This window comes from Melozone crissalis, unplaced genomic scaffold, assembly GCF_028551555.1.
Source record: "Melozone crissalis strain CALT ecotype California unplaced genomic scaffold, PUWL_Pcris_2 ptg000006l_1, whole genome shotgun sequence".
NCBI classification, from domain to species: Eukaryota; Metazoa; Chordata; class Aves; order Passeriformes; family Passerellidae; genus Melozone; species Melozone crissalis.
In genome coordinates this window covers 20,311,967-20,327,061 of record NW_026535784.1, presented here as the reverse complement: position 1 = coordinate 20,327,061, position 15,095 = coordinate 20,311,967, and the positions used below count along the sequence as shown (strand labels likewise).

General features: G+C 37.7%; 1 protein-coding gene across 1 annotated transcript in view; it reads left to right on the top strand.

The window, feature by feature from the left end:
- CORIN (corin, serine peptidase) overlaps positions 1-15,095 on the top strand; it is a 117,184-nt gene that overhangs the window by 88,828 nt on the left and 13,261 nt on the right. Inside the window, exons 15-17 of the mRNA XM_054295708.1 lie at positions 1,286-1,396; positions 2,100-2,229; positions 13,373-13,495. Coding sequence (XP_054151683.1) covers positions 1,286-1,396; positions 2,100-2,229; positions 13,373-13,495 — 364 coding nt within the window. The remainder of the gene's footprint in view (positions 1-1,285; positions 1,397-2,099; positions 2,230-13,372; positions 13,496-15,095) is intronic.

The window sequence follows — 15,095 nt, the reverse complement described above, 5'->3', positions numbered from 1 at the left end:
ATTGCTAGATCAAACTTTGTTTCTCTTTGGGAAGCTGAAGCTCACAAAACATTTCTTAGTCTGCTTTCATTGTAAAGATTATACCACTTAATTTCCAAGCTCTGTGCTGTAATCTAAAGAGTGGATGTGGTATTAAAGTGATTTACTTGTGATCACACATTAGGATTATGACAGAGAAAAGATTACCAAAGGGCTAACGTTAATCTAGTTCATAATTACTGGAGTATATTTCCTCTCTGCTTTTGATTTGGGGCTTGAAAAGTCTAAAATGGAAGCAAAGTTTTCCCAGCTGAAGGGTTCCAGTTTTTGAATTATGATCTCTCTGGAAGGTGGAGTTAAAGTGCTTTTTCTGGTTTTGCATGCTTTATTCCAGAGGTAGAAAGACCAGGGGTAGGCAGCACTGCCTACTCTGTCTGTATGGTTTTCCCCGTGGAGTGCACTTTTTGTACTGGTGTTGCAAATAAGTGCTTGGATTGTATAAATTGGCAGTATAAATGCTGTACGTCAGCCAAACATGGGCACAACTGAATGCAGCTTCCTTCTATGCATTTTCTCCCCCTCTGCCCTCCCCCAGGTCTCAGAATTCCCTAATGATGGGGTTTTGAAGCTGGAAATATGTTAGGAAGTTACTGTGCTTCTACACGCCTGCCTTTTGGAAGGGAGGTTGTTGGAAGGAAAGTCATTTGCAAATGGAAGCTATTGTAGTTCCCGTACTGAACAGAGTCTGGAAATCCATATGTAAGGATACCAGCTGTGAACTGGAACATGTCTATCAGTACAGCAGTTCTCTACCTCTAAAGTGGAGATAAAAATAAATACAAAATTTTCAAAAGCAAAGGAGAATTCAAAAATTAATATATAATTGCTGTGGATGAGAGGAAATAGATACTCATTGGGGTAAAATATTTTTTTCAAAAACCATGAAGAACTAAACAAATTTGGATCAGTTGGCTAAAAAGCACAGAACAGTATTTTCTCTTACAGCTTCTGAGGGGCTAAGACAGGTTTCATATTACAAGATCACAAATGATACTAAGTAATCCCAGATCTTGCATTTATAGACGCTCTTCCTTCCCTCTGAATTGCAATGCCCTCTGTCACTGCATGGCAGCAACCACTTTCTGCATCAGTGGTATCCATGCTGAATTTTCTTGCAAATCTGCTTCACTTCCTTTTCCATAAGTCTGATCTGTGTCTACCTTGACTCTCCTCAATTTTCCATGTCAATGTGAATTTCACTTCAATCATGTCTTTCTCAGGAGGAAGCATGTTTTTGTCTTTGCAGCATTTTGTGACGAGAGTGAACTTGAATGTGCCAACCATGAGTGTGTGCCCCGTGAACTCTGGTGTGATGGGCAGGCAGACTGCACTGACAGCTCAGATGAATGGGACTGTGGTAAGTTTCTTCTCAAAGTGGTGTTTGGGTGATGGTAGCAATCACTGGTGATTTAATTCAGAATACAGTGGTGGAGAGGGGCTCCCTCTGTTAGCCAAGAGAAGACTAGGGTGAGCTTGGGAAAGCGTGCAAGGAAGCAGGCAGAAGAGAAAGCAAAAGCTCAGTGTGAAGTGTCACAGTGCAAAGATACAAGAAAAGTGATAGAGCAAGAAAACGTGTAGATGATGTGTGTAATCTGGAAAGTATTGTGGATAGCGGAGAGATTAAGAAGACGTTGAGATTTGGAACGACCTTATGAGAATCTTTTTTGCTTGTGATAAAAGCAGTTCCTGAATTTTTTTATACAGATTAAGAGAGAGGAAATGGTGATGGTCTTTCTATCTAGATTATCTAACTAGAGTAAGGCTATAAAAATTAAGGCTATCAGCAACCCATGTGAATCTGTGCTGGTGAATCAGACGTATTTGGGTTTATTCTTACACTCTCGATGCCTTTGCTGTTCAGTGTCTCATGCTGTTCACTCCTAACAAGGTTCAGATAACCACACTTGCCTTGGTTTTAAGTTGCATAGCTATTCAGCATGTAAAGCTAGGAAAAGTGCCAGCAACTTGGAAGAATCTTGAATGTAGTTGCATGTTTTCAGTTTTCCATTTATAAAACCATTTGAAATAGTACTGAAGTTTTCTTCCTTTTTTCTTTCCAGTTACACTGTCTAAAACCAGGAATTCCTTGATGCTCCTGACCGTTCACAGGTCAGCTGCTGATAACCATGTTTGTGCTGATGACTGGCAAGAAAACTTAAGCCAACTGGCCTGCAATCAGATGGGTTTAGGGTAAGGTCAGTAGTTTGTAGCTTTGATGATTTCTTAGGACAGTTGGAGTGCTGGTGTTAGATGTGAACTATCATTGTTCACTGCAATGTTAGACCTAGTGTGGAAATGGTTCACAGAGAAAAGAGGTAACGAAATTTTGTGAGCTGTGGCAGAATTTCACTAAAATCTAGGCACTTTCACCACTTTATAAACATTGCATGATTGTTATTAAGAGTGTTTTGAAGAGATAATGGTGTTTTGCCAAGGCTCAGTACATGCACTTACAGTTATTGCTGAGGCTCAGAATGTAATACTCTGTTTCTTCCTAAGGAATTAAAGCAGACTTAGGAAAAGAAAGAAAAATCATCTTCATTTATTTGCTTTCTGCAATAAATACTGTAGGTTAGACAAGTGGATGTATTTAACTTGGGCATCTCTGGACAATAAATTGTTAAAGAGAGGATTTCTGTGTGGAACTCAGAAAAAGAAATAGCCTCTAAGTGTCTTACTGCATGCACACTAAATTGTGGAATAATCGATGCAAAATATAACTGTTGGATAAAAATCAAGTTCAGCTGCTCTGATATTCACAGCTCTCTTACTGGGAAGAGGCAAATCTGATGGTATATAAGGCTGTCTTTTGCCAGTGTGAATTAAGAGGTTTCTTTTCTGTTAGCTTTTCTCCACTACACAAACTGACATTCTTTGTACCTTTCTCAAAGGAGGATAAAGACCCTGGGTTAGTTAAGTACACTTCAGGTACTCTGTATAGTCTTGCACTGCGGGGATACTTGGCATCCGTCCTAACAGATACTCTGAATTGAAGACCACCTGTAACTGGACTGCCTGCCATTATAACACACAATTTTATACTCCTCTGTCTAGTTTAGTGTACCTAAATAATATTTGCATTATCTTTTTGCTTTAGCTTTATATAGTATCCTAATAAAGCTATATAGAGTGATAGAATATACTGAGTTGGAAGGGACCCATCAGTGTCATTGAGTCCAACTCCTGGCCCTGCACAGGACACTCCAACAAACACACCCTGTGCCTGAGAGCACTGTGCAAATCCTTCTTGAAGTCAGACAGGCATGGTGCTGTGACCACTTCCCTGAGGAGCCTGTTCCAGTGCCCAGCCATCTCTGGATGAAAAACCTTTCCCTGTTACCTAACCCAAACTTCCCCTTGATGTTTCATACCATCCCCTTGAGTCCTGTCACTGGTCACCAGATTGAAGAGATCAGTGTCTGCCCCTCTGCTTACCCTCCAGAGGTAACCAAGTACCGCAGACACTCCTCATACAGCTTCCCTTCCTGTCCCTTCACCATCCTCCTGGCCATCTTTTGGATGCTCTCTAGCAGTTTAATGTCTCAGATTGTGGCACCCAGAACTTCCCACAATATTCAAGGTGAGGCCACCCCAGTGCAGAGCAGAGCAGAGCAGGACAATCCCCTCCCTTGCCTGGCTGGTGATGCTGTCCCTGATGCTCCCCAGGACACACCCATGGCCCTCCTGGCTGCCAGGGCACTGCTGACTCATGTTCACCTTGCCATTGGTCCTAACATAAAATTTGCTTCTCTTTCCCATGATGCTTGCTGCTGGGAAAATGAAAATGTATTGAACTATCACAACACCTCTGATTCCCTCCATTTTTCAGGGGTGTATCTAGGCTGAAATCAGCATGGGTGGAAACCTACACCTTCCTGCTTCTTCACTGATGCTTGCTAACAGGTGTCATCAATCCTGCACTTTTAAGAAACATAAGAGACAAAAATGATTCTTAAATCTCAAAACTCAATTTTCTAACAAGGTGATATATTCTAAAAATTAATTTTTCTAAAAGATATTCTTGGTAGGGACAGGCAATTGTGTCAAGGCAGTAGGAAATTCTGAAGTCAATTCAGTTCTGAAGTCTACAACTTCAGTTTGACTCCACTACTAATTTCTAATTCTTTCTTGCAGTACTTCAGAAAACCAGATCAATGTTTGTCTTTCCTTTCTTAATGCCCCATTTTGTCAGTAACCTGAGGCCTGATTTTCTTAGCTGTTCTTCAAGTTTTTGTGGAGTGGCACTGCCAAAAATACAGTAAATTAGCTTTGAAAAGCCGTAAGGAAAACAAAAATTATGGTGCGTAACTAGAACTGATTTCCAAAATCAGTTCTTATATACTCCAGTTCTTAAATACTCTTTATTTCCAAAAGGAGTAATATGAGCAATGCAGCTGTTTAATTATTTTGTTAACATTGCATAAGGATTCAGCGAATATGTCACAGAGGCTAATGTTTTCTATATGGTAAAATGGAAGACTCTATAATTGAAGTTTCATGCCACTGTGTAATCTGATCTGAAGCTATGAACTTCATCTCTTCGTATTTACATCCTGTATAAATTATTTAATTGACTTACAACAAGAATGGCTGAATGTGAGGTTGACAATATTGGTGTTTTTAACAAGCTTTTTATGCTCACCATTGAGAGTGCAGGTAAATTAGACTGTATATTGCACAGAACTCAAGTAATGATAAAACATCTCCTTTTACATTAAAAAAAAATTAATAAATAAATAGGAAGTGTTTTATGCACTGCTTTTCTGCAAGTATTCCCAATGGGAACAGCTTCATTTTACTCCTTCAGAAAATTAAAGCTGTGAATGTACAAATTCTGTCCACATTAGAGCACACTGCAGAACCACCCAGTTTTGTCGCTGTTAATTACTTACTTAATGATTATTTGCAGCAACTCTTGATTTTGCTTTAATAGCACTCTTGTTTATTTTTACAGAAAAATAATGCATATTATGAGTGAGATATCAAATTAAAGACTTATTAATGCCTTAGACCAGGAATTACAATGAATGCTAGCTTTTGGAATTTTTATTTTCTGTAAAGCTCTGCAAACTATTTTTAATAATTGTCTAGTGCTTTGCCAAATAAAAACTCCCAATTACTATATAAGGTGGTAATGTTTAAAATATAAAGGCAATGTCTTTCTAACAGCTTTTGGATATTTTAGTTATTTAAAAATAACATATTTTAATATTTTAGGCTAAATTAATCAGGAAAAAACCAAATGAAGATAATGAAGTGCTAGTGGTTAAAGTTAGGTTAATTTAATGGGTAGTGGTAACGCATTTTACAGAATAGCAGTGTGTCTGTTTGGAACATACAAACCTTCAGTCTGAAGCAACATGAAAAGTTCATTCTATTCTGCCCATTTCACAAAATGCAAGCAATTTTGCTGGCTGTTTGCCAGTTATTATTCCACAGACGATGTGGTTTTCCAGTTTTTCATAGCACCACTCATGGAATGTGTTGTGTGATGCATGATGCAACATCCCACAAAGCCACAAGTTCTAAGCATTGTCTGAAAGGCTTTGGACTATTGATGGCTTGTGCTCAAGCTATGCAACATGTATTCTTAGCAGTTCTTACGTTTTTCTCTAGTACAAAAGATGTTAAATTTGTTTGTGTGTAATGCCAAGAGCTTACTGGGAATGCTCAAGTCTTAGGTTTCACAGTTTACAACCAGATGGGACTGTCATGCCACCTAGTCTGACTGCCTCTTTATGTCAGGACATATAAGTTTATTCAGAAACTTCTGACTGAGGCCCAGATTTCATTACAGTGAATTTAAATGCAGTCTCTGGCAATGAGTTTTTGTGTTGACACAGGTAGAGAACAGAACAGCATTCAGTCTCACATCTGTCCTGTTGTGTTCTAGAGGCTGTGCTGCTGAGGATGGGTGTACTGCATAGGTTCAGAATGCTGGAAGAATGCTGGAAGAATGTATTTTGTCATGATGTTCAGTTGAAAAAACCCACTTTCCATATACTTGGAAGTCCACATTATTTGTTGATGAAATGGCAATCATAAAAGCATGGTCTGCTCAGCTCTGAAATTTGATGAAGGCAGTAGTGGAGTTGTTCTGTCATTCTGTGAAAATATAGTGGAATAATTTGTCTTTCTTGGCTGCACTAGGATGATAGAGCAAATACAACAAACTTCAAGAGTTTGTGCTCAGCAGAGTACGGGGGAGATTTTACTTCACCGGCATGTTCTGGTCTAGTATCAGTGTAAAATTGCAGCTGTCTACCAAGTAACTTGTTTTTAAAAATCTCCTGTTATCTCTTCCTGTGCCTGCTGCTCCTTTTCTTGGAGGCAGTGTCACTGGTGTTCCACTGAAACCAGCAGCTCCTTTTCCTTCTTTCCTCTGCTGTGGCATCTGCTGTGCATGTATTTATGAAAGGGATGGGCAAGTTTGTTGTTGCTGCCTGGCTTTCTGTCTTTTCTAGTACTTTTCACTCAATGTCTTTGGCATAAAGATCTTGAATATTTGACAACTGAGCAATCAAGCTGCTGGGCAAACAATCCCTTGTTTTCACATGATCTAATTTGTTTTTTTAATTACTTTATAACTATTTCTGCAAGAGCAATAATGGAAGCGCAGCTAATGTTTTATGTGCTCAAAGAACATAACAAAAACAAACCCCAGAATCCTGTAATACCCATGTAATAAATTTGAACTTCTGAATGAAACTTTATTTTCTCCAAGAATAGACATGACATTTAGTGAAACAAATTCTGTGCCAAAGAGGAAGTGTTTATACTCATTCATTTAATCTAGATTTCTAGATCCATTCAACAGAATGTAACATGCTCTTAACCTGCCTTGAATTTATTCATGTTTTCCATGGACACGGTGTTCTATTAATCCTGTAGATGATGTAGAAAGCAAACTTTTTACATTTCATTTAATTTTTTAAGAATGGCAACTAATAACTCATTACAGAATTTTACTGAAAATAGAGCTGTGGTAGGTGTGGAAGGCTGTTCTAGTAAATTGGAGCAATAATAGACCAATGTTAAAATATGTAGACTTTATTCAGTGTATTAGAGTTGTGCTAGACTAATATCTGATAGATTATGTCTCATCTTTCATGTACATATGTAGTTTAAAATATAATTATTTGGATAAGGCTCTGTTTGAAGAAATTCCAACCTTATAATTCCCGACAAATCGTGACAGTTTCTTCAAACAGTCATTAAACATGTGGTTAGTGTCCTCATATAAAACTTTCTAGTTCCATTATTGGATATTTTCTTTTTTTTTAAAAATAAAATGATTCTTACTCATAATTTTATTATCTCAAACAGCCTTGGAGCTGTCTGAATATGCTTCTGGGTAGTTTGCAATAGGAGGCCATACCTGACCTGCAGAGGTCCCTTCCAAGCCCAACCATTCTGTGATTGGTTAAAAGAAAAATACAGGAATGCTACCAAACCAGGAAATGTTCTTTTTCTAATGATTGGTCACAAATCCTTTTTCAAACTGTTTTATGCTGTAACTTGTACATTTTAAACCTACTGCCCCCTTTTTTCTTTCATTTTTTATACAGGAGCTTCCAGATTCATATTTACTCCTTTTAACACTAAACAGATATTAAATCTCTCTGCATTGAAAATTTATTCTGAAATCTGCAAGCTGAAGTGGTTTTGGGGTTTTTGTTTGACTTACATATTGAAACTAAAATAGCGTAGATTTAGACTAGACATAAGGAATAATTTTTTCACAATGAGGATGGTGAAACAGTGGAACAGGTTACCCAGAGAAATGGTAGACACCCCAGTCCTGGAAATATTCAAGCTCAGCTTGGATGGGACTCTGAGCAGCCTATTCTATAATTTAGTGAGGTGACTTAAGACTTTGAGAGGGGCAAGGACTGCAAGAAACACAGCATCTTTTATCAGGCAAGCTTTCAGGCAAACAGATCTTCCTTCAGTTTTGCTCTTCCTGCTGTGTAATTCAGGAAAGTCTTATTTGACCTCCACACCCTCTCCTCAACTCCTACCAAGCATCCTGATGAATGATGCCCTCTGCATATAGACCCTGTATCATTAAACACACAGGTGTCCTTTCAAAGGTGATCTTAGCTCGTGAAATGATGTCAGTGTAAGCTTCAGATGTAAAAAGTAAGCTCAAAAATGTAAAAATGCCTATGAGAATAATGCTCTCAAGTTCTGTTAGAGATGAGAGAAGAAGCAATTGGTAATAGAAGAATAAATATGTTACATATCTTGAAAAAAAAAACAAGCATAAATTACACTGTGGGAAGATTTCTTAGTGCATAATCATTCTGTAAAGGATGATGTTGAACAAAGAAACAAATGAATTTTTTTCAAATTCAGTGAATATTTTCATTACGGGGGAAAAAAGGTTGAAAAATCAAGTTGTTCGTTTCAAATTTTTGAAATTAAACAACTAGAATTTTAAGTCAACATTTTTCTCTGAAATTCATCCCATTTTTAAAATTAAAAGCTAATTGACTTTAAATGAAGGACTTAACATTAAATTTGAAGTTGAATTAATACTTCCAGCTAAGAAAATTAAGATTGTATTTGAAGCTTTAACTTCAGATGCTTCCAACTGAAGCATCCTTTTTCAGGTTTAGCTACAGAATGATACTTTATGAAACCTGTAATTTACAGAGTCAGAGAACAGAGTGCTGCAAAGTCAGGCCTCTGTTATCAACACTGTTTTCAGCACAAATCTGAAACACAACCTCATCCTAGCTGTGAAGAAAATTAACTCTATCCCAGCCAAAGCCAGCATGCAGAGATAAAGCAAGCAAGTAATTTTTTCGCACTATGAGTTAACTCATTTTTTGTAGACTTGACTAGCTTATCAGCTAGGAGATAAGACTGACGGATTTTGAAACCTGAAAATATCACAGTGATTATCAACTTTCTACCAAAAAATTTCAAGAATAATTTAATAATTTAATTAAAATACTTTTTTTTTCTTTTTCTATCAATGCAGTGAATACTTTTAATTTCTATTTTCTATGTTTCAGTATGTTTTCACTTTAAAAATTCAGATATCTTTGATTTTATTACTCTTACAATCAAGGTTTTGATATTTTACTCCATATTCTATGGCACAGCTTGGCTTTGGAGAATTCTGGTCAAGACTAAGAAGAATTAAACCAATATGTACAGACAGGAAACAGATGCTGTTCCAGCTCTGAAAGAGGCCTAATTTGCTTTAAATGAGTGCCCATATCTGAGTGATCCATTGCCTTCTGGCCAACTCAAGGCTTCCTTTCTCAAACCTGCTCTCACATGAGGCCTACAAGAATGGAATTACAGAAAGTAAACTGACATGTGTCACTGTTACCTGAAAGCAAGAAGTAATCCAGTTTATGGATTATACTTTATCCTAAACTTGCAGTTTAATGAATTTGAACAACTTCTTCCAAATGGAAAAGGGAGAATAAGGTATTGAAAACATTGCTGAACAGAAGTATCCCAGATATGTTACAAACAGAATGATGAGCTTCATTACCTAAAATTAGTCCCTGCCTTCTAGTTTGTATTCTTTTTTTTGTTATAATTTAGTATGCAAGTCATAATGCTTATTTTTTACTGTAAACTTTGACTGTTTTGCACAGTGATCAGCAGGTAGCAGACTAGAATGCTCTGAGAACTTTTTATTAAATATTTCCATTTTACAGTTTATCTAATGAAACATTATTTTTCCCCACTGATAGCACATTTTTAATGTAGAACACAGACCAGGTTCTCTTTTTCTCTCTTAATTCTAAAAATTTCTCTCTTAAACACACATAAGAGAATCGTTAGCTTGAAATTAAATTCTTTAAAGGAATATTCTAATTTTTAAGTTAAAATTGAAAAATTAGTAAAATTTAAGTTGGAAATTCCTACTTGAGTAATGTGCTACTGCAAATTGAAATATTTTGCCTGATTTTAAAAGTAACTGATTTTATAGGTTGTTAAATATTTTGAATTGACTTAGATTAAAGGAAACTTTTAGATCAAAGGAATTAGCTACGTTAGAATTTTATGTGCCCTGTGATGGTCATTAGATTTAGCAGACATCTTTCTGTGAAGGAGCAAGATTGACTTGATGATCTTGGAGCTTTTTCCAACCTAACTATTTCTGTGATTCAGCGATTCATTGACTGTTCTGTAATATTGAATATGCTCTGGTGTGTGAAAGTCTGATCTAGTAACTGTTGTCCTTCTTTAAGATTCAGCTCTTCATCATAGGCTCTGGTCACTACAGCATGTTTGTATTGTGCAAAAGAATCATAAAATCCTCACTGTAACAGGCATCTGGAGAGCATCAAATCCTTCTCCCACTTGAAGCACTGATCCCTATTGCCAAATGGGATCAGTTCAACTACTGCTCTGTTTAGCCAAGTCTTGAAAACTTTGATGGATGGGGCTCTCTGTTCCAGGGCTGCTTCACCTTCCTAATGAAAAGGATTTCCTTTTTGTGTGCCCTGAGTCTCCAAAGCTGTAGGTCAAGGCTGTTTCCCCATGTTTTACCATGCAGCACTATTGAGAAAAATTTGTTTCAGTCATGTTTTAACTCCTCTTCAAGTAGTTGCAGGTTGCTGCTGAATTGCCCTTCAGCTTCCTCTTCACAAGAATAACCGAGTTCAGTACCCTCAACCCCTCCTTAAGAGTCAGTGCCAGAGGGCCCCTCAAAAATCTGAAAGCCATTTGTGTGATCCTTTCCAGTTTCTAAATATCATCTTAAACTGATGTACCTCAAACTGCACACTGTCTTCCAGTATGTATGGTTTCAGTCAACAAATACTGTTTCAATTTTCCTTTTTGCCAGTAAGGATAATAATTAAAAGCACTAATTTAAAATCTACACCAAGTTTCTGAGCAAAGCAGTTATGGTATATTCAAACCAAAAGGGAAAACAGAAAACTAAGAGAAGTAAAGGAGCCTTCTGAAAGCATTTAATAAAAAAGTATTTATTTGTTTGGCATGAAATCTTGAAAGATATTACAACTTCAACAGGCCACTAAACTAAAAAACAGGCAGGAGAGCTGTTTTTGAACTTGAAGACGTAGCTTGATGTCTAGAAGTAATTAGCAATATAACCTTGTTGTCTTAGAAACTCAGAAGAAAGTGTGTGCTACAGCTCCAAGAGGGACAAGGAGATCCTGCTGTCTGCTGTGTTTCTGGAGCACAGGATGGGGCTGGTAAAAGGGGTACCCATTGCTTCACCTCCCTCCTTTTCTCTGAGTGCTTTAGAGTCCCTGGTGTAATGTGTGCTCCTGGCTCAGCAGCCCCTCTGAAAGTCTCACACTTAGACCAGCCTGAATCTTTACTCCTGAGATTTTTAGCTCATGTTCTCTCATTCTCTAGCAATTCTGAGAATGCTCTGGTCTCTACACAAATGCTAACCATTGTCTCCAGCTTTCTTCATCTAGAAATGAGGCTCTTTGTTCCCCTTTATTCTGGCTATTTCTCATTAAGTAGATGAAAGGAGACAAGTGGCAGCCCTTGCCTATCTAAAAGAAAATCTTTTATAAGCAACATCAAGGGGGGAACATAAATGTTTATAGAAGCCAGTCTAAAGATATAAATTAAGGTATCCTGGTAGATATAAATTAAGGTATCCTGGATTTGAGTGTTCTATATTAAACAGTGATCACCAAAGAAAAAAGGTATAGGTATGATCTTTCGACTTTTGCTTTAAGTAAAATAACTATGAAATTTCATGCAGGTATATAAGTGTTTTGTAGGTTGTTACCTTGACTTAGAAGCACATATTTCCATAATTCTGATTGTAGCATCACTGTAATCTGTAATCCAGAACTGCAGGCTTCATCAAAACAATCTGGTATTTGGTATTAATACAGATTTGGATTCATCAAATGGCATGATATTTGCACCTTTTTGCACATTTTTAGTTACATATTTTATAGATCAGACACTGTTTACCAGTTCATAAAATACCAGTGTACACAGTTATGAAATGGTGAACATCATTGTTCAGAGATCATAAGGCAGAATGTCATTGTAAGAAAAAGGTTTGCACATGTTTGGTAGGGAAAAGGGTGGGAAATATGGAAGAGAGCAGATCTTTATGTGAATTCTAAAAGCAGGCATGGAGAAGGAAAACTCTTTTTGCAGCAAACATATGCCTGCACATTCTGGTTAGTAGATCATGGAATGACATTTGCTTAATGTGCCCAGAGAAGGTTCTGAAAAATAAGTCATGTAACAGGCAGGGTCCAGGGCCATGACCTCAAAGTTTGGTTTATTCTGCCAGCTGCATTGAAAATATTTCCATATAGTTACACTGACAACTTTACCATAAAACACAGTTCTTTGATCTCTGTTAGTCTGTGCAGTCACGTGGATAAAGAGTGCTGGTGTTTTGTAAAGATTGTTTATAAAAGAAATATAATCAGTATTGAGAATTGGACTGAAAGACAAGCTAATATCCTGGCTGGCATTACCAGGTACTGTCATGAGAGATTGGGTTCAGAGGGCAATTTAAGGACACATCACAGTTTTGCTGAAATTCTCTAATTCTCTTTTCCATGAGTTAGGATTTAGAATTTGGCCTTTGACTGGTGTTTGGGAGAGCACAGCTTCAAAGTCCTTGTCATTGGCAGGGATTGATGGCTAATCATGAATGGTTCTGTGCTGGAAAGCTGCATGACAAGTAAAGTAATTTAGAAATGCTCTATTTTTTCCATTTGGCAGTCAAGGTATAATAAAATAGCAATTTCTTGAGTCTATCAGGCAATACCTAGGCTGAGGAGGTGGATATATGAAAACATCTCCTGGTGAACCATTCTAACCCTCACATACTTGTTAGGTTGCTGCAGAAGAACAGGTTTGACATTGTCACCAGTGATTTGTTCTGTTTCGCAAAGCAGGCAGCTTGGACTTAGAGATGCTCTCAGGCCTTATTAACAAGGCCTGGACTGCTCTTTACTGTTAAATTTTAATGGATTTCCAATTACAGGAATCTAAGAAAGTATTTTTTCTGTTACCTCTTTTCCATATGAAGATCTATATTTTTTTTTTGTGCATTTTGCGAGGCCAAGAAACTGTTGAAAGAGTATCAATGTATGCATTACAGTAAATGCCAGCAGAAGGTTCTTGCTGTTCCTGATTCCAGTTCTGCTTCTTGTTGGGAAGTGCAGTGTGACAGTCATGTTGGCTGGCCTCGCTTCTCAGGGTGATTTCATTCTCCTAACTGTGTATCTGCCACTCCTGGCTTTGCCATATCAGTCAGATGTGTGTCTTTAGAGTAAACAGGTATGTTAAGGCCTCTTCACCTTCATAACTGTAACATTCTATCAATGTTTTTCATTTGTTTCAGAGGACCATCCCAAACAGAAATTATAATAGAGAGTGAGCAAATGCAGGACCAAAAATGGCTGAATCTGCACTCAGACTGGAAGAATAAAAATGCATCCACTTTACATGCACTTCTAGTGAGTGGGTAAGTAACAGGTTAAAAAAGACCTATTTCACTGTTGTGAGTGGTCACTCACCAGTGCAGGATGACAAACTCTGGTAAGCTTTTTTTTCCATGGTGTCTGTGTATAAATCCCAGCAAATTCTCATGTAAGTTGTTAAGATATGTTCTGCAATTACTTTAGTGTCTACAACCACTGTGGTCTCTTTTGAGACCATTTTGTGAATCCTCGGGGGCCCATTCTGGTAGAATAAGAGCATTGGAGTGATACAGAGTGATGCCCTTGAAGCACCTGGACCAAACAGCTTGGATAAATCTCTGCTGAGCAAGAAAGTCCTGCAAGTACTATAGAGCAAAATCTGCAGACACATCTTACCATCCTCTGCAGCCTGAGTAGTCTGGATTCATTCATTTGGAGCAACTACAGCTCCTTCAGTAGAGGCTAGATCCACTTACAGAAGGTTTCCTTAGCTCTGGCTTCAGATGATTCCTTTTAATTAACCCAACTAAAGAGGTAATTATTAATGAGAAGCCAGGATCCCATGGTTGAGACATTCAAAGTGTGACTTTGAAGAGCCAGTGAAGTAGAAATCCAGGGCAAACCTGGGAGAGCCACCTAATCCCCATGGGCAACTGCATTCTTCAAAAAGCACATTCATAATTTCCCTTTGAAATGCCCAGGAGCTTTCAGAACATTCTTCTTCCACAGAAAATCCTTGTGTTTCACAAGAAAAGATTGTCTTGGGTAACTGCAGAGATACAATATGTGTGAAGACAAAGATCTGAGGAAGAAATCTACATTTCTTTTGCTTGGCTCCATTATTTTCTATACTCAAAGTATTCCCTAGTGGCATAAAACTAAAAAGATTGGCTTGCAACGGCCTAATTTGGCTTTCTTACATCTCAATTCTGTACCTTTTTTGTTTTACATTGGTATTTTCCCCATTCCTTTAAGTTAATTAATAGTTTTTCATCTAGAAGATGATACTGAATGATACTTGAAAGTTGTCTTTTTAACTCGTTGATTTTCCTTTCTCACTGTCTTTTTTCTCTAGCCTAAATGTATCTAAATGCTTTTCTTCAGAGTAATACAAGAATAAACACCTTGGGTTGTGACCAGATTTAAAGTCAGATCCACAGTTCTATTCTGTTCAGTCACTAAAGTGCAAAGCAGAAATTTCAAGGTACTTTTTGACATTTTTGGAAGAGGTCTGCTAGAAAACATATGAAGTAATGGATCTGGAGCCTCTTGAGTTACAAATTCTAGTCACAAAAGATTTAGTTTTGCCCAAAGTGCAGGTTAAAGGAGGGAAAACATCAGTAGTGATTATTGTTTGTGGGATTTCAGCACCTCAGGACTGAGGTGCAGAGTGACCGAGACCACCCTTGGGGGGCTCGGGAGTCCTGGAATGTTGCCAGAAGTGTCTGGTGGCTGGACTTTGATCCTACACGGGAGACGACACCTGTATGAGGATGGGAGGATTTCACTGGGGTAAATGGTGAAGGGATAAGTTAATTAGAGTGTAAAACACAGGGTTTAGGATTTCTGTACAGGGGGGTCTAAAGAAGTAAGATGGAGGAATTGGGGCGTGTCCTGTCCTTCTTCTGCTGTTTCTTGGCCTCC